General features: G+C 60.8%; 2 protein-coding genes across 2 annotated transcripts; both read right to left on the reverse strand.

Annotated features, from left to right (window-relative positions):
• Nucleotides 1-1220: 1220 nt before the first annotated feature.
• On the reverse strand, nt 1221-10950 carry LOC122381760 (activating molecule in BECN1-regulated autophagy protein 1-like). Its single transcript, XM_043366395.1, has 6 exons — nt 10819-10950; nt 9919-10070; nt 9419-9538; nt 5474-5628; nt 3509-3597; nt 1221-1843 (listed from the first exon to the last, which is right to left on the reverse strand). Exons 2-6 carry the CDS (start codon nt 10064-10066, stop codon nt 1747-1749), a joined length of 609 nt encoding a protein of 202 aa, XP_043222330.1. The 5' UTR covers nt 10067-10070; nt 10819-10950; the 3' UTR covers nt 1221-1746.
• A 193-nt stretch (nt 10951-11143) lies between these two features.
• On the reverse strand, nt 11144-21957 carry LOC122391166 (activating molecule in BECN1-regulated autophagy protein 1-like). Its single transcript, XM_043384870.1, has 13 exons — nt 21648-21957; nt 21295-21353; nt 20762-20945; nt 19151-19323; nt 18577-18750; nt 18437-18446; nt 15081-15362; nt 13821-13981; nt 12807-13510; nt 12332-12593; nt 11817-11934; nt 11317-11591; nt 11144-11162 (listed from the first exon to the last, which is right to left on the reverse strand). The coding sequence occupies exons 1-13, from the start codon at nt 21837-21839 to the stop codon at nt 11144-11146; spliced, it is 2613 nt and encodes an 870-aa protein (XP_043240805.1). The 5' UTR covers nt 21840-21957.
• Between the last annotated feature and the right edge of the window lie 1477 nt (nt 21958-23434).

The raw sequence follows: 23434 nt of genomic DNA on the forward strand, positions 1-23434 counted from the left end.
AACATGACGTCCTTCTGACGTCATTTGTGGCCGACCTATCATAGCCTCTGGATTTTTTTTTTTTTTGTCACAATGTGTAAAATTGATGCCCGGAGGGGTCTGAAAGTTTGGTGGCGATATCTTCAGCCGTTTAGGAGATATCGACGGAAAAGGACAGGGAGGGGCCGTTTCGCTCCCCCCCCCCCCTACGGGGCGCGGGTTATTAACTCTACCACTTACCTGATAATATGTTTGGTTTGTTCACATTTTGGGCTCTGGCCGCCGGCTTAGAAGTCAGATCAGGCTCATTCTTGGTTTACACACTCGTGAACAGATGCTTTAGATACCCTGAGGGTGCCAAAGTTGTACTTTGGTTTTCAGGCCAGGGTCAGGTCATCACAGGTCACGGAAATCTATTATTATGCATCGGTCACGTGACGCATGTTTTATGGTCCATTTAGGCCATAGATTTCGAATTTGATGTCGTTTATGTCATTTGAGGTCATTTTGAGCTGAATCAAGCTTACGTCAGGCCACTTTCAGGTCAAAAGGTCAAATTTTGAAGTCGATTTTATAATTTTTTTCCCAAAAGTCAGTTTTTTGAGGAAAAAAATTGGGCCAAAATCCAAAATTTTCAAAAAACCGAGATAGCCATTTGATAGACAAAGTAAAATCACGTATAACCTTTTTTGTTACGTCTTGATTCCTTTAAAAATGAAGATGTTAGCGGCGTTTGAAATTTTACCGTTTTTGAGGCAAAAATGGCGAACATGACGTCACTAAAACGCCATTTTCTCAACAATTTCCGACGAATTTCCCTCAAATTTTGAGGGAACGTGTCAAATCGATGTATGATAAGGTACTGGAAGTTTGACGTCGTTGGCGTAACGCGTTTAGAAGTTATTGGCGAAAAACGGGAGGGGTCAGATTCTGCCCCCCCCCCCCAGCGGGGCGCGGGTCAATCCATCAACACGAGGTCACCTGAATCACCATATCGGAATCGGCCGATAAAATCGCACACTGGAATTCGACTGGTGTCGGTCGAATAGTGTTGCCCGAACGGGTGGCGGTCGAAGGTATTGTCCAAAAGATCGAATAGTGTTGTGCAAAAGGTCGAATAGTGTTCTCCCAAAGGTCAAATAGTGTTGTCCAAAAGGTCAAGTAGTGTTGTCCAAAAGGTCGAATAGTGTTGTCCTTACCGGACACTCGGCAGACTGTCTTCTCTGCTTCAAAGGCTTTTCAGCGATATGGGTGCAGTGTATTGTTGATACAAATCAGACCACAGGAGAGGTTACACGCTCTGGCCCCGCACTGGTCCGATGACATAAAACGGCTCGCCGGCGGCCGGGCTCGTCCGGAGCCCGGCCGCCGGCGGCCGGTCAGTCGGCTGCACGCTCCTCTGTCCGACTGGGAGAGCAGTCACTACGGCGGCTGGCGCGCCATCACAGCCCAGTCAATCAGCTACTAAACGGCGGCCCGTCCACACCGGTACTGGTGTACCGCCGCGGCCGGACTCCCGGCGGCACGCGGCCCTCAGCTGCGGCCACTGCGGCCCTCAGCTGCGGCCCTCAGCAGCGGCCCTCAGCTGCAGCCACTGCGACCCTCAGCTGCGGCCGACACTGAGCCACCACCGCCGCCACTGCGGCCGGCTCAGTCGGGACCGGCCGGCGCGCTGCCGGCGACACCAGGACAGTATCCCGGCCCCGGCGGCCCGACCCGGCCCCGGTGCACACACGGACCGTCAGCCGCCCTCTCCGCCCCGCCCCGCTACTTGAGCATGACGAGCTTGCCGCGGTTGGTGCCGAAGATGAGGCCGGTGCCGGGCACGGGCAGCCAGCGGATGCAGTTGATGGACACGTACCGACTGGCGCAGAGGGCGGGACGGACGGTCACTGGGCGGGTCCACAGACCGGGGCACAAACAGACCGGGACACCACAGACCGGGGGCGGGACCACAGACCGGGGGCTGGACCACAGACCGGGGGCTGGACCACAGACCGGGGCACAAACAGACCAGGGGACCACAGACCAGGGGCTGGACCACAGACCGGGAGACCACAGACCGGGGCCAGTCACCGGGCGGGACCGCGGACCGGGACGGGGCCACAGCCAGGGCACAACAGACTGGGGTGGTCCCACGGGGCCGGTCAACGGGCGGGACCACAGACCGGGGACCACGGGGCGGGACCACGGGGCGGGGCAGGAACACACGGGGCCCACACGGGGACCACAGACCGGGGACCACGGGGCGGGACCACGGGGCGGGACAGGAACACACGGGACACACGTCGGGACACCACACGGGGACCACAGACAGTCCGGGGTGAGTTTCCACACAAGGAGACCACAGACCGGATGCCAATAGACGGGGCCACGAGACACAAAAGACCCGGGCGGGAAATGCCAGACAGGGTCAGTACGAAGTCGAGGGGGTGGCGGCACCTACTCCGGTTGAATCGGTTAACACGAACAGACCCGTAATAAAAATGGGAATCCAAATCGGGCAGGGTTGAGATGAGCAAAAATTACCTGGATCAATGCTTCTACAGTTAAGACTAGGATGCAGAATAACCACTACGATCAAACTAAGCGCAAACATCTATCCTTCAAGAGGCATAGCAACTCTTGTCGATTGTCGTCTCAACGTGACCTTGACCCGTGCTTAGTATGGCACTTCATGCTCTCAGGGTATCTTCCCAACACTTTTGAAATCACTTCGGCTTAAATTCGGGCAGAAGCTACGGATTCCGCCGTTCATAAGCCGCGTCATGCAGATGCCCCAGAATTTGACCCTTGACCTGATCCTGAACCGAATTCTGACATCAATCTTAAGAATGCTTAGGGAAGATCTCGCAAAGAGCTTTCAAACGCCGCCTGGTGGGGCTCGATACGACCAATGGTTCTCGAGATAACAGAGGGGTCGTATCCGACCCCCCCTCCCCTCCCAACCGGCTGTCGCGGATAGGGAACTTAGCCCAGGCGGTGCCGGGATAAACGGCTTCTGAACAAGCCCGCTATGGGCTTATAAGTGGCTCTTGCCATCATGAGGCAATTAAATTAAATATTCACCCTTAGTATTTACCGTAAGACGTAAAGGTTGATGAGTACCCTTTCAAGTAATAAGATTGTCTGTGAACCCTTGTCTTGCCTGCTATATAACACAAACCCAGCAAAAACCCAGCAAAAACCCTCAAAAACCCTGGGTTCCCACTACCCATGGGCAAAATACCAGAAACCCTGGGTTTTTCACAACCCTGAAATCGGGTCAGGCATGAAATTACCTATCCACTATTTATTACTGGAGTGTCTTATGGACCATCACTCAAACGGCCCAGTGAACAATAAATGACATCAACGGTCCATCCTAGCTGTAGTCAAAATCATTTTTGTTTTGGTTAAAAACGACTGTACAAATTGGTCAGCAGTAGACGTTGTTCAAAGCTCGACACACCCGGCGACTCCAGCGCCGGTGGGGGGAGGGGGGGGGGGCGCTGGAGACGGGGACGCCCCGGTCGGGGGACGCGCCTACCTGGGCATCTCGCCGCTGTTGAGCAGCAGGTCTTTGGTGAGCACCAGCTGTGAGGTGGTCTCGTCCAGCCGGTATATCTGGGCCATCACCTGTCCGGCAGACACGGGCGCAGCGGTCACAGACCACACAGCCACACAGCGGCACGGCCACACAGCCGCACGGCCACACAGCACGTCCACACTGCAGCCAACTCAGAGAGACGCGCCCGTCCACAGCCGCATGTCCACACTGCAGCCAACTCAGAGACGGCGCCCTGCGATATTAGCCGCACGCTGCCAAAAACCAGCAAGCACTACAGCAAGCACGCTCCCACGCAGGCTTCGCCAGGAGCTCGGCGGCTACGGGGGAGGATCTGACTGACCTGTCTGTCGGCGGGCAGGGGGAGGGCCGGGGACTGACCTGGCTGTCTGCAGGCAGGGCCGAGGGGGGGGGGACTGACCTGGCTGTCGGCGGGCAGGGGGAGGTGGGACTGACCTGGCTGTCGGCGGGCAGGGGGAGGTCGGACTGACCTGGCTGTCGGCGGGCAGGGGGAGGGCCGGGGACTGACCTGGCTGTCTGCAGGCAGGGCCGGGGGAGGCGAGGAGGGGGAGGGGGAGGTCGGACTGACCTGTCTGGCTACAGGCAGGGCCGGGGGAGGAGGGGGAGGTCGGACTGACCTGGCTGTCTGCGGGCAGGGGGAGGGCCGGGGACTGACCTGTCTGGCTACAGGCAGGGCCGGGGAGGGGGGGGGGGTGAGGTCGGACTGACCTGGCTGTCTGCGGGCAGGGCCGGGGGGAGGAGGGGGAGGGAAAGGTCGGACTGACCTGGCTGTCGGCGGGCAGGGGGAGGTCGGACTGACCTGGCTGTCGGCGGGCAGGGGGAGGTCGGACTGACCTGGCTGTCGGCGGGCAGGGGGAGGTCGGACTGACCTGGCTGTCGGCAGGCAGCGCCCGGGGAGGGCCGGGAGGAGGTCGGACTGACCTGGCTGTCGGCGGGCAGGGGGAGGTCGGACTGACCTGGCTGTCGGCGGTCAGGGCCGGGAGGAGGTCGGACTGACCTGGCTGTCGGCGGGCAGGGGGCGGTCGGACTGACCTGGCTGTCGGCGGGCAGGGGGAGGTCGGACTGACCTGGCTGTCTGCGGGCAGGGGGAGGTCGGACTGACCTGGCTGTCTGCGGGCAGGGGGAGGTCGGACTGACCTGGCTGTCGGCGGGCAGGACCGGGGGGGGGGGGGGAGGTCGGACTGACCTGGCTGTCGGCGGGCAGCGCCCGGGGAGGAGGGGGGGGGGAGGTCGGACTGACCTGGCTGTCGGCGGGCAGGGCCGGAGGGGGGGGGGGTAGGTCGGACTGACCTGGCTGTCGGCGGGCAGGGGGAGGTCGGACTGACCTGGCTGTCGGCGGGCAGGGGGAGGTCGGACTGACCTGGCTGTCGGCGGGCAGCGCCGGGAGAGGAGGGGGAGGTCGGACTGACCTGGCTGTCGGCGGGCAGGGGGAGGGCCGGGGACTGACCTGGCTGTCGGCGGGCAGGGGGCGGTCGGACTGACCTGGCTGTCGGCGGGCAGGGGGAGGTCGGACTGACCTGGCTGTCTGCGGGCAGGGGGAGGTCGGACTGACCTGGCTGTCGGCGGGCAGGACCGGGGGGGGGGAGGTCGGACTGATCTGGCTGTCGGCGGGCAGCGCCCGGGGAGGAGGGGGGGAGGTCGGACTGACCTGGCTGTCGGCGGGCAGGGCCGGAGGGGGGGGGGGGTAGGTCGGACTGACCTGGCTGTCGGCGGGCAGGGGGAGGTCGGACTGACCTGGCTGTCGGCGGGCAGGGGGAGGTCGGACTGACCTGGCTGTCGGCGGGCAGCGCCGGGAGAGGAGGGGGAGGTCGGACTGACCTGGCTGTCGGCGGGCAGGGGGAGGTCGGACTGATCTGGCTGTCGGCGGGCAGGGCCGGAGGGTCGGACTGACCTGGCTGTCGGCGGGCAGGGGGAGGTGGGACTGACCTGGCTGTCGGCGGGCAGCGCCACCATCCGCCGGGCGGCCAGGCCCACCACCAGGTGCCGGCCGCGCGGCGACAGGCTCACGGAGATGGTGTTGGTGCCCAGCGAGACGCGGTACATCAGCAGCCCCAGCTGGTGGCACTCCAGGCTGTACACGCCTGGCGACGCGGCAGACGCCCGTCACTGTCACCCACAGTACTGGCCCCTGTCCAGTCACACATAGCAGGGGAGACCCGGGAGGTATGGGCCATCGCACTTTTGAAGAAAAGTTGCGTATTTTTACACATTTGAAAGCGTAAACTGGTAGCAGCCATTCTGTTATACAACCCACGTCATTTCCAAAATCTTCCACAGTCTCCTTCGGCATTGACTACGGTATCTGCTGTCTGCATCTGAAACGGAAAGGAAGGCATAGATTGAAGGCTAGGAGAAGGATGGCCACCACTGGACGGTCACTCGTGTATTTTGACTTGTGAGGAAAGGAATATGAAATATCACTGGTTGACTTATTCATTCTTTGCTGTAGGAGGGTGATTATTAAATTCCTTAGTTTCAATCAACCACAAATGTTGGGATAAAAATGGGACGGGTTTAGAAACACTAAGCGATCAAATGTTAAAGTAATAGTTCTGCCCTAGTCCTTGCCTATTTGCATCGTAATTTTCGGTTAGTTTTGGTGGTCAGGAATGGCATGTTCTTTTAGTATCAGCCAGCGTAGCGTTACGCCTTTTTTTGTGAAAATGATATAGGTTTTCACTTGTTTTTTTTTTCTCATCCTAGATTTTTTTTCATCATCGTCACACCCAACCAGAATCCAATTTTAGAACACTGGCATTGAGCGGTGATATAGCCTTTTTGCCCTCTTCGAGTAAAATACGGTACATACAGAAAATTCGCGATAACTTTGAACCAGGCTCGTTTTATGATGTCAGGCCATCGCTAACAAAGTTTAAAGCATGCAAATTAAGACTCGATAGACAATTTGAAGCTTTCTTGCAAGAGTGAAAAACCGGGTCTAGCCACTGCCCACTGGAAGAAAATTGCCTTTTCAGTTTTCACAAAACCGGCCCATAGCTCCCGAGTCTCCCCTACCGGCCCCTACCCAGTCACCCACAGACAGCCCCAGTCACCCACAGACGGACCCTGTCCTGTCACCCACAGACGGCCCCTGTCCCACCCACAGACGGACCCTGTCCTGTCACCCACAGACGGCCCCTGTCCTGTCACCCACAGACGGCCCCTGTCCCAGCCACAGACGGCCCCTGTCACCCACAGACGGCCCCTGTCCCACCCACAGACGGCCCGTCACCCACAGACGGCCCCTGTCCTGTCACCCTCAGACGGTCCCCGTCCTGTCACCCACAGACGGCCCCTGTTCTGTCACCCACAGCTGGCCCCTGTCCTGTCACCCACAGACGGCCCCTGTCACCACAGACGGCCCCTGTCACCCTCAGACGGTCCCCGTCCTGTCACCCACAGACGGCCCCTGTCACCCACAGCCGGCTCCTGTCCAGTCACCCACAGACGGCCCCTGTCCCACCCACAGACGGCCCCTGTCCCACCCACAGACGGCCCCTGTCCCACCCACAGACGGCCCCTGTCACCCACAGACGGCCCCTGTCCTGTCACCCACAGACGGCCCCTGCGACTCACAGACGGCCCCTGTCCCACCCACAAACGGCCCCTGTCACCCACAGACGGCCCCTTTCCCACCCACAGGCGGCCCCTTTCCCACCCACAGGCGGCCCCTGTCACCCACAGACGGCCCCTGTCACCCACAGACGGCCCCTGTCACCCTCAGACGGTCCCCGTCCTGTCACCCACAGACGGCCCCTGTTCTGTCACCCACAGACGGACCCTGTCACCCACAGCCGGCTCCTGTCCAGTCACCCACAGACGGCCCCTGTCCCACCCACAGACGGCCCCTGTCCCACCCACAGACGGCCCCTGTCCCACCCACAGACGGACCCTGTCACCCACAGCCGGCTCCTGTCCAGTCACCCACAGACGGCCCCTGTCCCACCCACAGACGGCCCCTGTCCCACCCACAGACGGCCCCTGTCACCCACAGACGGCCCCTGTCACCACAGACGGCCCCTGTCCCACCCACAGACGGCCCCTGTCACCCACAGCCGGCTCCTGTCCAGTCACCCACAGACGGCCCCTGTCCCACCCACAGACGGCCCATGTCCCACCCACAGACGGCCCCTGTCACCCACAGACGGCCCCTGTCCTGTCACCCTCAGACGGTCCCCGTCCTGTCACCCACAGACGGCCCCTGTTCTGTCACCCACAGCTGGCCCCTGTCCCACCCACAGACGGCCCCTGTCCTGTCACCCACAGACGGCCCCTGTCACCCACAGACGGTCCCTGTCACCCACAGACGGCCCCTGTCACCACAGACGGCCCCTGTCCTGTCACCCACAGACGGCCCGTCACCCACAGACGGACACTGTCCCACCCACAGACGGCCCCTGTCACACACAGACGGACACTGTCCCACCCACAGGCGGCCCCTGTCACCCACAGACGGCCCCTGTCCTGTCACCCACAGACGGCCCCTGTCCCACCCACAGACGGTCCCTGTCCTGTCACCCACAGACGGCCCCTGTCCAGTCACCCACAGACGGCCCCTGTCCTGTCACTCAGACGGCCCCTGTCACCCACAGACGGCCCCTGTTCTGTCACCCACAGCTGGCCCCTGTCCCACCCACAGACGGCCCCTGTCCTGTCACCCACAGACGGCCCCTGTCACCCACAGACGGTCCCTGTCACCCACAGACGGCCCCTGTCCTGTCACCCACAGACGGCCCCTGTCCTGTCACCCACAGACGGCCCGTCACCCACAGACGGACACTGTCCCACCCACAGACGGCCCCTGTCACCCACAGACGGCCCCTGTCCTGTCACTCACAGACGGCCCCTGTCCCACCCACAGCTGGCCCCCGTCCTGTCACCCACAGACGGCCCCTGTCACCCACAGACGGCCCCTGTCCTGTCACCCACTGCAGACGGCCCCTGTCCCAGCCACAGACGGCCCCTGTCACCCACAGACGGCCCCTGTCCTGTCACCCACAGACGGCCCCTGTCCCACCCACAGACGGTCCCTGTCCTGTCACCCACAGACGGCCCCTGTCCAGTCACCCACAGACGGCCCCTGTCCTGTCACTCAGACGGCCCCTGTCACCCACAGACGGCCCCTGTCCTGTCACCCACAGACGGCCCCTGTCACCCACAGACGGCCCCTGTCCTGTCACCCACAGACGGCCCGTCACCCACAGACGGACACTGCCCCACCCACAGACGGCCCATGTCCCACCCACAGACGGCCCCTGTCACCCACAGACGGCCCCTTTCCCACCCACAGGCGGCCCCTTTCCCACCCACAGACGGCCCCTGTCCCACCCACAGACGGCCCCTGTCACACACAGACGGACACTGTCCCACCCACAGACGGCCCCTGTCACCCACAGACGGCCCCTGTCCTGTCACTCACAGACGACCCCTGTCCCACCCACAGCTGGCCCCCGTCCTGTCACCCACAGACGGCCCCTGTCACCCACAGACGGCCCCTGTCCTGTCACCCACTGCAGACGGCCCCTGTCCCAGCCACAGACGGCCCCTGTCACCCACAGACGGCCCCTGTCCTGTCACCCACAGACGGCCCCTGTCCTGTCACCCACTGCAGACGGCCCCTGTCCCAGCCACAGACGGCCCCTGTCACCCACAGACGGCCCCTGTCCTGTCACCCACAGACGGCCCCTGTTCTGTCACCCACAGCTGGCCCCTGTCCTGTCACCCACAGACGGCCCGTCACCCACAGACGGACACTGTCCCACCCACAGACGGCCCCTGTCACCCACAGACGGCCCCTGTCCTGTCACTCACAGACGGCCCCTGTCCCACCCACAGACGGCCCGTCACCCACACACGGCCCCTGCGACTCACAGACGGCCGTGGAGGGGTGCGACTCGGGTACGATGGCGGCCAGCCGCCGACCGTCCTGCGATATGTCCACGGTGGCGTCGTTGTGCACTTTGCACCGGGTGCAGATCAGGTTTCGGGTCTCTGTAAGGCGCGCGGACACTTGGTCAGGGCTACGACACCACTCTACAGACGTGATGACCGTACTCGGCACTCGTGGTGCACCAGACGCGCTGATGACGGCGCATTATGAAAGTAGCATTATGAAGGTACTCGAATATGCATACGCAGTCCGTTGGAGTCGGGTAAGTTTTAGCTGTGAGGCCCTATGGCAATGAGCTGCTCAGCGCAGCTGGGGATGCTGCGTCAGCCGCGGCGGGTACTGGACTCCCCGGCGCTGGGAATGTGTGGTCCGGACTCCCGAGGCGGGCACCCTGCGGCCGTTCGGCGGCCCGGCGCTGGGAGTCTGTCATTATCGGAGGCGGCGGGCACCCTGCGGCCGTTCCGCGGCCCGGCGCGCTCACCGTCAGTCATGTCGGGAATCTGCTGGGCGGAAAAGTCCCAGGCCTGCAGCCGGTGGCTGACGTGGCCCTGGTAGCCGCCGATGCACGCCTGCATCAGGCCGTCGTAGCCGCCGAGCGCGTCCACCGACGGCTGGTCGGCCACCAGCATCGGCCTGCCGCCGGTAAGGCACGGGTCAGAGGTCAGAGGGGGCGGGGGAGGTCACAGCACAGACGTCACCGCACAGGTCAACTGGCGTGGGGGAGAGGTCACAGTGCAGGTCAGCCGGGGTGGGGAACCGGTCACTGGAAGAACGAGAGGTCATCGGAGGCAGGAGGGAGTCACGGCGCTTATAGGGTTGGCGGGGGGGGGGGGGGGCGTCCGATCCCCAGTGCCGAAACTCAGACCCGACCGGCACTGAATGAGGCAAACGCCAGTCACATCACTACATGAGCTGTCGGGTCAGTGCTAAACACGGTCATCAGCGGTCACGTACAGCGCATCAGGACCCGTCAGCTAACATCCCCGCAGACAGTCACACCCTCCCGCCGCCCAGCCTCACACTCACCCAAACACCTCCACCCCAACCACTCACCCAAACACCTCCCCAACCACTCACCCAAACACCTCCAGCCCAACCACTCACCAAAACATCTCACCCCCAACCACTCACCCAAACACCTCGACCCCAACCACTCACCCAAACACCTCCCCAACCACTCACCCAAACACCTCCACCCCAACCACTCACCAAAACATCTCCCCCTCTACTACTCATTAAAACAGCTCCCCTCCTTCTCCACGACTCACCCAAACACCTCCACCCCAACCACTCACCCAAACACCTCCAGCCCAACCACTCACCCAAACATCTCCCCCTCTACTACTCAATAAAACACCTCCCCTCCTTCTCCACAACTCACCCAAACACCTCCGCGCCGCCGGCCACGCCCAGGTTGGCTGACGTCGGGTTCCACGTGCTCAGTCCCGTGTACGGACGGAAGCGGTAGGGCGCCGGCGGCGGGCCGGCGCGGGCGGGCCGCCGGCCGCGCCGGCCCGCACCGCCGGCCGGCTCGGCGCGCTCGGCGCTGTGGGCGGCGGCTGGCGGCGGCGCGCCACTACCGGCCGCGCGGCCCGCCCACCCGGCGCCCACCATGCTGGCCCAGGTGGAGGCGGCCCGGCCGGGGCCGCGGCGCGCCGGCTGAGAGTCGGGCGGCGCCGCCACCACCGTCGGCGCGCCGGCCGGTGTCACCTCAATACGCGGCAGCTGGCGGCCGGGCGGCACGGGCGCCGTCTCGGGCGGCGGCTCCGGCTCGTCCAGCGGGTAGAAGCCGGCCGAGAGCAGCGGGTCGGCGTCTGAGCGCAGCGCCGCCGGCCGGGCTGGCTGCGGCGGCGGCGAGCCGGCGGCCGCCGTCTCCTGCTCCGGCTCCGGGTCGTGCTGCTCCAGGTGGCGGGCGGCGTCCAGCAGCATGCCCAGCCGGCCGCCGTCGGGCGCCGCCTCCTGTCGCCGGCCGCCGCCGCCCGGCCCCACCGACTGGCGCCGCGTGCGCCGACGCCACTCCAGGAAGTCGGCCAGCAGCATGCGGTTCCGGTTGCGGCGGAAGCCGAGCAGCTCGTGGTCGGGCGCCAGCGCCTCCAGCCAGTCGTCGGAGACGCCCGCCGACCACGGCGAGTCGCCGGCCGGCCGCGGCTCCGTCTCGCCCCAGTGCGGTGGCGGCGCGCCGCGCCCGGCCGCCGGCCGCGTGTCCGCTGCGTCGGCCGCCGGCCGCGTGTCCGCTGCGTCGGCCGCCGGCTCGCGCGCGCTCTGCCGGCGCAGCCGCTCCCAGGCGCCCAGGATGGAGCGCATGCTGGAGACGGACCTGTCGCCGGCGGCCGGTGCCGGCGGCGAGGCCGGCCGGCCGCCGCCGCCCTCGCGGCCCGCCTGTCGCCGCAGGCTGGCCAGCAGTCGGGAGCGCTCCGCCTCCGTGGCCGGCGAGCGCCGCAGCCAGAGGGCGCGCTCCTCAGAGCCCATCGGGCCCAGCGGCCGCCGCTCGTCGGGCCTGCGCGCACGCGCGGGGAGAGGGGGCAGTCAGTCACAGCTTGGACAATGGACAGGGGGGGGGGGGGACAGTCAGTCACAGCTCGGACGGTCGACAGGGGGGGGGGGCAGTCAGTCACAGCTCACAGACAGTGGACGGGGGGGGGGGCAGTCAGTCACAGCTCGGAAATGGACAGAGGGGGGGAGTCAGTCACAGCTCGGACAATGGACAGAGGGGGGGGGCAGTCAGTCACAGCTCACAGACCAGGATAGTGGTCTGTGGACAGTATGCATACTGTAAGTGGACAGTATGGATCCAACGGGCAGCAGAAGTGTCTATAAACTGAGCCAAGGAGCAGTACTCTGAATAACAGTACTCTGAGTGACATAGGTCAAATCAGTCCCGCGATCTGACTCACGCTCTGCCGGAGGGCGGCGTCCAGGAGAAGCGGGGCTCGGGCGGCGGCACCGGCCGAGGCGCCGGCCGCGGGCCCTCCAGTGACAGCCGGTGCAGCCGACTCGGGGTCTCCATGTCGTCCTCCTCCATGGCGCCGGCGACCGCCCAGCCGAGACGCTCAGCGGCCGGCCCGGGCCGCTCCGTCAGTCCGGGCCGCTCCGTCAGCCCGGCCCGGTCCGCGGCCGACTCGGGCCGATCAGCCGCCGGCCCGGCCCGGTCAGCGGCTGGCCCGGCCCGGTCAGCGGCTGGCCCGGCCAGATCAGCCCAGCGGACTCGCCCAGCCCGCGCGGGCCGGTCCGCTGCCGGCCCAGCCCGGTCCGCTGCCGACCCGGCCCGGTCCGCTGCAGGTCCGGCCCGGTCCGCCGGCGGCCGCTCGGCGTTGTCGGCCGGCTCCGGCCGCTGTCCGGCCGGCCGCGGCAGCCCGCCGCACTGCCGACAGCTGGGCGGCGGGCCGGCACCGGCGGCGGCGGGCGGCTGCCGGCCGCGGCGGCGCAGCTGCTCGGCAGAGAGCGGCTCCGAGCCGGCGGCCCGGCGCAGGATCTGGCGGATCTGCCGCTCGGCAGCCAGCACCTGGTGCTGCGTCTGCCGCGTCAGCTGATCGCAGCGCGCCAGCGAGTGCTGCAGCCGGTAGTGGGCGCAGCGCAGGCTCGAGTGCGCCCGGCTGGTCCGGTGCGCCGAGCGCACGTGCTGCGGGTCGCGGCGGCGCACGCAAAAGTGTGCGGGCAGCGGGCGTGTGCGGCTGGCGCCGTCCGAGCTCAGCTCGGCCGTCTGGTCCGGCTCGGCCGGCGGCGGCGGGTCGGCCGGCGCCGTGCCGTCGGCCGGGTCGCCGTCCGACGAGCCGCCGCGGTACGGCCGGGACGAGAGCCGCGTGCGGAGGCGCGCGCCCCGGCGCAGCACGGCGCGCCGGGTGGCCGCCGCCGAGGCGGCGCTGCGCCGCACCCCACTGCCGCCACCGCCGCCGCTGCCGCCGCCGCCGGCCGCCGGCGGTTCCCAGGGCGGCGTGGCGCCGCCGGCCTCGGGCAGCCGGTTCAGGGACGAGTAGAGCGCCCGGATCTGCTCCTGGAGGGCGCTCAGCATGTCGCGGATGTTCTGCAGCTGCGCCACGTAGCTGGCCTGCTGGCGGCCGGCCTCCACGCGTGACCTGCCGGCGGGACGCGCCGTCACGCAGGGGATAGAGGCACCACCCAAACCCGCCCACAGCTAGTCTGTGCAACGCCAATCAACCAATCAATATTACAGATCACAGTGGGCACTCCTTACAGCGCAACTCCATCCCATAGCAAGCATATGTAAAACCGCACCAATGTTTGCCATGGTGATCGGTCTGAAACAAGTCACACAACACTGTCGAGTTTTGCTGCAGACTGGGTGCAGCTGCCGTTCCCGCCGTGCGGCCGGTCTGTGGGCGCGCCCGCCAGTGGCGGTCCGCCGCGTCCGGCGGGGGCACTGACCGTCTGGTGGCGCGGTGCATGTTGGCCACGTGTGTGGTGATGGCGTCCAGTCGCGAGCGGAACTCGTCGCCCAGGCGTCCGGCGGCGGCCGGCACCGGCTGTCGGCGCACCGGGCCCTCCAGCGGGTGGCCGGAGCCGGGCGGCGGCACCGGCTCGGCGGCCTGCCGGGCGGGCCAGGCGCGTCACGGACCGAGCGGGACAGCGGTACTGCGGCACACCGCGCCGCCGGGCGGGCCAGGCGGGTCACGGACCGGGCGGTACAGCGGTACTGCGGCGCCGGGCGGGCGGTGCAGCCACACCGCAACGCAGCGCTTCGGGTGGTCCGAAAAGAATGGCATAGCATCGGAACTGAATTCAATAAAGCAAGTCATGGGACACATATCAGGTACCCCCACTGTATACTACGTCGCCGATGTCGCCCGCCCCACGCTGCCGTGCAAAGGTAAAAACTACTATGTCGGGTCAGGGTCCAGTTCATATAGAAAAGCCAGTCGGCAAGTGTAACTTTGCCATAGTGTCACTTATCAAAGGGACACTTTGGGAGCGTTGGTGCAAGTGCGTAAGGGTGGCTATAAGATCCCATCTGTCGGATCACCCTTTCCAATAAGTGTCACTTAGCAGCAAAGGATCTCTATATGAACTGGGCCCAAGTCATGTTGGGTCAGAGGTTGGGTGACCCAGCACAATAGTCTTTGCCTTTGCACGGCCGCATGTCAGCGGAGCGGCCCTCTGTCCCTCACCAGCTCCCGGTCCACCAAGGCCTGCCCTCCCTGCCCTCCATCCCTGCCCCGCCCTCCGTCCCTGCCCAGCTGCCGTCCGTCCGTCCCCGCCCTCCGTCCCTGCCCTGCCCTCCGTCCCTGCCCCGCCCTCCATCCCTGCCCCGCCCTCCATCCCTGCCCTGCCCTCCATCCCTGCCCTGCCCTCCATCCCCGCCCAGCTGCCGTCCGTCCGTCCCCGCCCTCAGTCCCTGACTAGCTGCTCTCGGTCCACCAAGGCCCTGCCCTCCGTCCCTGTCCTGCCGTCCTTCCATCCCTGCCCTGCCCAGCCCCCCCCCCCCCGCGGTCGGCGCCGCCCTGCCGCCTCCCCCCCCCCTCCGCGGTCGACGCCGCCCTGCCCTCCGTCCCTGCCCTGCCGTCCCCCCCCCGCGGTCGGCGCCGCCCTGCCCTCCGTCCCTGCCCCGCCGTTCGCCCCTGCCCTGCCCTCCTTCCCTGCCCTGCCATCCGTCCCCCCCCCCCGCGGTCGGCGCCGCGCCCGCCTCACCGCGGCCGGCCGGCCGGCGGCGCCGGACTCTGGGCCGATGTCGGCCATCAGGTCACTCAGCGAGTCCATGACGCCGTGCGCCCAGCTCAGCATGTCGCGCGAGTCAGCCTCCAGGCTGGCGATCACGTCCGTGGGCGGCGCCGCGGCCGCGCTCACGGCGCGCGCGTACTGGCGCGCCAGCTCCAGACCCTCGTGGGCGGCCGGCTCCAGCAGTGGCGGCGGCGGCGGCGGCGGCGGCGGCGGGGGCGGGGGAGGCGGCAGCAGTCGCAGTACGTCGTCCGCCTGGGGAGTCGGAGGCAGCGGCACAGGGCGGTGACGATTGGGTAGGTGAACCAATATCAACAGTAGCGACATTATCATGACAGCACAGTCGATATATTTACCAGTAAAACGCCTTTTGGGCGAAGAACGAGCGAGCGAGATAGTGAGCCCTGCACGTGCGGAAGGGCGAGAAGGCACTTCCAACAGGCTTGTGCAAAGCACCCTTCTAACCGGTAGCTAGCGGTGTGCCAAATTTGAACGCAATCGGCCCAGCCGTTCCTGAGATCTGGAAGCGGGGGTGAGACTAAATGCTTACTTCGAAATCTAAGCTGCGTTGCAGCATTGGCGGTTATGTGCGGCGTGTATGCCGCATGATTAGTAGGTAAGCGGCGACCACTAAATTAAAAACTCAATAGCTTTGGCCTGTTTTCAATGGATAACACTGCATACCAAAAATGTCCATCGCTCTCGTCATAGGATATTTAGATTTAAATAACTAACTTATCTACATCATCGTTTTGAACCAAATTAATACTTTCAACTTGACCCTCGCCCGTATTGGTGTTTTTCCAGCCGCCAACGTATAAGGTATAACCCCTTGCCGTTTCGCTCCTGATCAAGCTAGAGCTTCGCGGAAAAAACGAGCGTGTTGCCCGTGACGAGAGGAAGCCGATGATACCCAATTTTAAGGTCCTAGGTCATCGGTTGACCTTCCAGGTCAGGTCAATGACCCAAAAGGCGGAAAATTGGGACCTGTTAGAACGTCGTAGTGTGGCTGCTACGGGGTTTTCCGGGGTGCTGATCACGAATATCACGCTAGTTTTGATCACAGATGATGTCTTCACTCATTTAGGCCAGGTCGGGTCAGGTCAGGTCAGGTCAACCAGTAGAGGTCCTGCCGGGTATTTGTAGTAGGTGTCAACCGCCTCTGATAGCCTCGTATATGTTACGAAGGTACCAAAACTACTTTGTAAACGTTCATGTGGTTGCTAAATTCGAATTCAGATCGAAAAAACTGGCCTAGAAACATGTCAAACTCGAAAAAGTGAACCGAGGTCACCAAAGGTCAATGACCTGACCTGACCTTCAGGTGACCTTGACACCCACCCTAATGCATGGGGGCAACATCATATCACATGTTTGAACGCTTGAAACCACGAAAAGACTGCAAACGCGCTGCTAATGCGAGCCGACATACGCTGAATCGCGGTTCCGGCCAAACATGGTCTCGAAAAGTAGGTCACAGGTCAAAGGTTATTTGCGTCAGGGTCATGAAATTTTCAGGGTAGGTGTAAAATTGATCAACGCGAGGGTACTAAACGTTACGTCGTGATCAGCCGCTTTTTACGCGAGTTATTCGCAAAAAAAAACCGAGGGGAGTCCGTTTGACCCCCCCCCCCCCCCTAAAGGGCGAGGGTTAACTCACAGTCCGAACTCCGAGCAAGTTCGGTCTTATTAAAAGATAAGCAAGTAATAGCCTTTGGCTCATTGTATAATAGACAAAAGAAATGGAAAAGAATATATGTGCGATATGTGCGATAAAGAATATATGTGCGATAATAATAATGGGGCTCATTTTCAAAGAAACCCTCAACATCATTCAACAAGTTCGGTCTTGTTTGTGAATTTGTCGGAGCATCACCTAAATCTAGTAGAGATGATGGTGGGAAACTAGGCTTTTAAGGAGGGAAGGGAGTCGGTGACGGTCAGGGGCACTACAAGTAGAGCAGTCATAAGCTGGTGACAGGGCTGACATACCATGTTTTGATAGCATGACTGAAACAGACTTTTTGGGTAGCCAGGAAATCGCATGCGAGAGCCTATTGAAATTCTTACATCGGCCTTTATATGCACCAGTCGTATACAGGTGCGGGATTTGGCATACGATTTCCAGACAATCGAAAGACTGTTTGGAGCCAACGAAGGAAGGAATGAGTGAGTACCTACTAAGTTGAAGGCATTAATTTGGTTCAAAATGATGATGCAGATAACTTAGTTATTTAAATCTAAAGATCTTATGACGAGAGTGATTGGCATTTTTGGTAGGTATGCAGTGTTATTCATTGAAAACAGGTTGGAGCGTTTAAGTCTTTAATTTAGTGGTCGCCGCTTACTAATCATGCGGCATACACGCCGCACATAACCGCCAATGCCGCAACACAGCTTAGATTTCGAAGTAAGCATTTAGTCTCACCCTGGAAGCGGCATTCTGCACGTGCGCACGTGCAAACGGGGTCCAAACTGACTTTTGCACGGCACCCTACTAACTGGTCCCCAACGGTGTACCAAATTTGAGCGCAATCGGCCCAGCCGTTCTCGAGATCTGGAAGCGCCCCCTGCACGTACGCACTTGCAGTAGCACCCTCACCGCAACACACGGGAATGCATTGTCTGGTGGGTGCCTACCTGTATGTCAAGTTTCAGTGAAATCGCTCCAGTAATTATCGAGTTATTAAAATGGGAACAAATTTGGCACCTCGTCTTATTGCATTTGGCACGTGCAGTGGGGGTCACTCACATAGATGAAGAGTATCCGACCTTTGGTAGAAGGGATGCAGCTACCCTATAAAAGTTACCGCAAGAAAATCGCCTAAGCGGCTGCTAAGATATGTGCCTCTCAAAATCACTACTTTTGCAAAACAGCTTGAACACCCTTGAATTTTAACGTGCCACGTGCCACGACGGTCACTGAGATGTATCAAAAGTAGTCAATTACGGGGTAGAAGGGATGGGGCTACCCAGCAAAGAAGAACGCAGGCCAATCGGTCCAGCGGTTACTGAGATATAAACCTCTCAAAAGCGTTACAGGCCGGGCCGGGCCGGGCCGCTCATACTGAGATTTTCCGTTATATTGAAAAGACTTCGCTGCGCTCGCTGCGCTCGCTGCGCTCGCTCGCTCGTAACAACAATAGCGTTATTGCCGGACAGAAAGGAATAACGAGCGCAACACAAATACACCAGAAAAACGGTGCTTATGAAAACAGTTCGATGGTTACTTGAAACAGCAAACTACAATTGAGCAACATATAAAACAAAAACAAAATGGGACAATAAACGGTGTGCGCTGGCACGGAGCGCGGTGCGGCCGGTCTGACAGGGACCCACCTGTCGGAGCGACCTCTCCAGGGAGCGCTGGTGGCGCAGGGAGAGAAACTGGGCGTGCAGCTGAGCGTAGCGCAGCGTCAGAGACCGGTGCGCCGACTCGAGCAGCCGGTGGCCGCCGGCCGGATCCGCCGCCGCCGCCGCCGGCGGACCGGAGCCGGCCGGCGCCGGCGGCGGAGAGTCGGCGGCCGGCGCCGGCGCCGCCGGCCGCGCGCGCAGCACCGGCTCCTGCGAGTCCTGCCACGGCGGCGCCACGTTCGAAATCGCCGTGATCAGCTTGTAGCCGAGCGGATCGAACTTGACGTACCTGAGCACCGGGCGCGGACATGGGTCACAGACAGCCAGAAAATGCCGAGGGAGCATCGCCAAAGAGTCCCCCCAGCGAGCCACATCAACCCTGCGTTCACAGCACGCTATCACAAATCAAACCTGCCGTGATTGCCCCAACATCCATCCCTCCTCACTCTTTAGTTTCATTCCATTGCCTGAGACTGAGGATCCATTTCTCTACAGTGCTCTGCAGACTGCTGGCAGAGCTGTTTTCAGTAATCCCTATTACTCCAGGCCGTAGCGGAGCGGCGCACTGCTGTCCCCGGTCCTCCCCCATCCCCCCCGGTCCTCCCCGACCCTCCCGGTCCTCCCCCCTGCCCTCCCGGTCCTCTCCCCTCCCCTCCCGGTCCTCTCCCCGCCGCTGCCGCGGCGCTCACCGGAGCCGCTCTCTGGCGCGCAGGGTGCTGCAGTGCACGAACGGCTCCTCGTTCTGCCAGTTCCAGAAGTAGAGACGGTTACCGGTGGCGATCACCAGAACGTGATCGGTCGGGTGGAACGCCAGCGAGGCGATCACGTGCGTGGCGTCCGTCTGCCACCGCTCGCTGCCGCCCTGGGACGCCCACCGACAGAGCGTCAGAGAGACAGACAGACACAGACGGAGTGTCAGAGAGACACAGACGGAGCGTCAGAGAGACACAGGCAGAGACACCGACAGAGCGACAGAGAGACACACAGACAGAGAGACACACAGAGGAAGCGTCAGAGAGACACAGAGACAGAGACACAGCCGGAGCGTCAGAGTGACACAGAGAGCGTCAGAGAGACACACAGACAGACAAACAGACAGAGCGTCAGAGAGACACGCAGACAGAGACAAACAGACAGAGCGTCAGAGAGACACGCAGACAGAGAGACACACAGACGGAGCGTCAGAGAGACACAGACGGAGCGTCAGAGACAGACGGAGCGTCAGAGACACAGACGGAGCGTCAGAGAGACAGAAAGAGCGTCAGAGAGATAGACAGAATGTTAGAGAGACAGACGGAGCGTCAGAGACAGACAGAGCGTCAGACACACCGACAGAGCGTCAGAGAGACAGACAGAGCGTCAGAGAGACAGACAGAGCGTCAGAGAGACACACAGAGCGTCAGAGAGACAGACAGAGCGTCAGAGACACACAGACAGAGCGTCAGAGAGACAGACGGAGCGTCAGAGAGACACACAGAGCGTCAGAGAGACACAGACGGAGCGTCAGAGAGACGGACAGAGCGTCAGAGAGACACAGAGAGGCGAGAGCGACAATCGATAACGAGAGAGAAAGGGGGATGGAGAGAGAGAGAGAGAGAGAGAGAGAGAGAGAGAGAGAGAGAGAGAGAGAGAGAGAGAGAGAGAGAGAGAGAGAGAGAGAGAGAGAGAGAGAGAGAGAGAGAGAGAGAGAGAGAGAGAGAGAGAGAGAGAGAGAGAGAGAGAGAGAGAGAGAGAGAGAGAGAGAGAGAGAGAGAGAGAGAGAGAGAGAGAGAGAGAGAGAGAGAGAGAGAGAGAGAGAGAGAGAGAGAGAGAGAGAGAGAGAGAGAGAGAGAGAGAGAGAGAGAGAGAGAGAGAGAGAGAGAGAGAGAGAGAGAGAGAGAGAGAGAGAGAGAGAGAGAGAGAGAGAGAGAGAGAGAGAGAGAGAGAGAGAGAGAGAGAGAGAGAGAGAGAGAGAGAGAGAGAGAGAGAGAGAGAGAGAGAGAGAGAGAGAGAGAGAGAGAGAGAGAGAGAGAGAGAGAGAGAGAGAGAGAGAGAGAGAGAGAGAGAGAGAGAGAGAGAGAGAGAGAGAGAGAGAGAGAGAGAGAGAGAGAGAGAGAGAGAGAGAGAGAGAGAGAGAGAGAGAGAGAGAGAGAGAGAGAGAGAGAGAGAGAGAGAGAGAGAGAGAGAGAGAGAGAGAGAGAGAGAGAGAGAGAGAGAGAGAGAGAGAGAGAGAGAGAGAGAGAGAGAGAGAGAGACGCAACAAAGAATCAACGGCCCCCGGCTTGACTCACGTGCAGGTCCCTGTGTAGTGTGTAACTCACGTGCAGGTCCCAGACGCGCACCTGGCCGCCCAGGCAGCCGGAGGCGATCAGCTGGCTGTTGGTCGGGTGGAAGGCCACGCACCAGGGGCTGCGCGGGTGGCCGCGCAGCGTGTTGAGCAGCGCGCCGCTAGACACCTCCGTCACGTAGATATTGTGGTCGCCGTGTGTGGAGGCGATCCGACTCCTGCGGGCCACACGGCACTGGTCAACGGCAGCCGACACGGAACTGGACTGAGGACGACGGCCCACCGCGGCCCTGGCTCCAACCAGCACCGGCCTGCGCAGCGACCGCAGGCCCGCCGATACAGCGACTTTTCACTTTTAAGTATTTTTGAACAGTTTTTAAGAGGTAAAAAGTGGCAAGAACAGTCTGCTGCCAGGCTTCTACACAATATCATCTCAGTAGTATAACCGTCGCGACCAAGCCACGCTCCACTGTGTGGAAGGTATGTGAATACCGCGTGTGCCGGTGTGTGCTCAGTGCCGCGTGTGCCGGAGTTTGCGCTGCCCGACTCGGTCGGCCGTGTACTCACCCGTCACCACTGAACGCCATCAGAAATGTCGACTTGGCGCTGCCCGGGATACGGCACGGCTGGGGGCGCGCCAGGGGCGCAGGTCAGCGTCACTGACAGGGGTACAGGTCAGGGCCATGGCTAGGGCACCATCATAGGACAGGGCAGCGACATCAGACATGAGCTTATGCTGCGTACTCGTCAGTTGCCCAACCTTTTCTTTGCCACCGCCCATTACTATGGTCTGCAATTACCAGAAATGAAAAGTATTTATCGAATGAAGAATAAATTTCACAAAGCACACTTGTTATTACCGACCCGACCCGACCCGACCCAGCCCGTCCGGCCCGAAGCGGCCGGCGGCCGGCGCTGACCTGCTCCATGAGCGGCTGGGTGACCAGTTTGTCCTCGTGGGCGTCGAGCAGGCGGCGGTGGGGCGGCGGCCGGCGCCGGGGCCGTCCCAGTCCCAGCTCGCGGTCCTCCAGCGTGTGGCAGAGCTGCGGCGCCGGCTGGGCCGCGCCGGCCACATCCGCCGGCTTCTCCTCGGCGCCGAGCAGCAGCGCCATGGCGGCCGGGGCTCAGCGAACAGCGGCCGGGGCTCAGCGAACAGCGGCCGGGGCTCAGCGAACAGCGGCCGGGGCTCAGCAGAGAGCGGCCGGGGCGCCGCCTGTCAGCGGAGAGCGGGACCGTAAGAGTAAGATGTGCAAAAGTGTGCCTTCTTATTAAGCACTAAAATGAGAATTGCTATAACACTTCAGGTTGGTATGTCTTATATACTTAATGTGAGGAGACATCTACTCAAGCAACAAATCACAAGTTTTCCATTTTTGGTAGGTGCTAAGAACAAATTGAAATACCTACCTAACCAGCTTTGTGGATGTAACCCACCATCCTTAGCACCAAATGCCAGCCACAAAGTTATGCTGATTGAATTGAATATATTATTAGCATGGAATCAATTTGGATAAATTCTTAATTCTACATAATAAAAATATCAATAGGTATGTTGCAACTCTCTTGCCTCTGGGAGATTACACCAAGTAGGACATCCTTATCCTGGGTTGTTTTGAACTTGAAGTCTTCACAAAATAATCCAAGTGATTAGGAGCATTAGGTAACCAAGCACAAAATAATCATACTTAGCCAGCTGAGTGTGGAATCAAAATTTTGGTTTTGGAATCAATATTTTCACTTTCTGATACCAGAAAATCAATTTACTACCTTCCATGATTCTATTACACCCTGTAAGTTATCCTAAATTATGATCAGAGCTATATCAGACATTGTGGTCAGTGGATTGCTTCAATAGTATGCTGGAGCCTGCAGCATCAGGTTATCTACTGCCTGAATGAGCCACCTATTTTCAAAGGATTGACAGCATAGTGACAGTGGGGCTGAATTGATACCCAAATATGGTCATAAATCAACGTTTATGCTTCCATGTTTTATTCCACTACTCTTGTTTCTCCAATTGATTTAATTTGTGGTTAAAAGGCATATGGGATCAGGAATGCATCTTTATTTTATATTTCTGCAAGCAAAACCTTGTAATGCTGCAAAAGCTTTTAATATTCACTAATGAACTGAGCTAAATTTGTGCTCTACTTATTTTCTTACCATAATATTGATGGAAGTTTCTCTTTAGCTGAGTACTCATACTAGTACATCTCTAACAAGGAATCATGAAAAGGGTAAGTACCTCGGTACCTACCTTACCTTTAATGATATTGGCTTGACATTAACTTATTCATTGCCAAGTTTATTGAAAGATTAAATGTGTCACATTTTGCAATTGTGAAGGTAGGTAATGTAATACTTTGGGCGACCCTCGAACCAGGAGAGGCTTTGATGTCTCATTTTATTCTCCCCTTGTCTCACTCCAGTCTCCAGCCTCCTCCTGTCATTCCCGTTTTCACAGCATGCTTCCAAGTGTAGGCATATTGTTGCAAAACTGGGCAGAAACTTTAAGCGATGAGCCCAATCCTAGGTATTGAGCATCGCACATCATGGCATTATGATCTCAGCTTTCAGTGGGCATTAACATAGCGGCCATTCAGGGGAGGTGCCCTAGGGCGGAGTGTCACTGAATTACCACAAAATTGGCAATACAAATATAAAAATTATAGCCTACAGAGTCTTAAAGTTTACAACCTACAAGAAT

This window comes from Amphibalanus amphitrite, unplaced genomic scaffold, assembly GCF_019059575.1.
Source record: "Amphibalanus amphitrite isolate SeventyFive unplaced genomic scaffold, NRLGWU_Aamphi_draft 000001F_arrow, whole genome shotgun sequence".
Taxonomy (NCBI): Eukaryota; Metazoa; Arthropoda; class Thecostraca; order Balanomorpha; family Balanidae; genus Amphibalanus; species Amphibalanus amphitrite.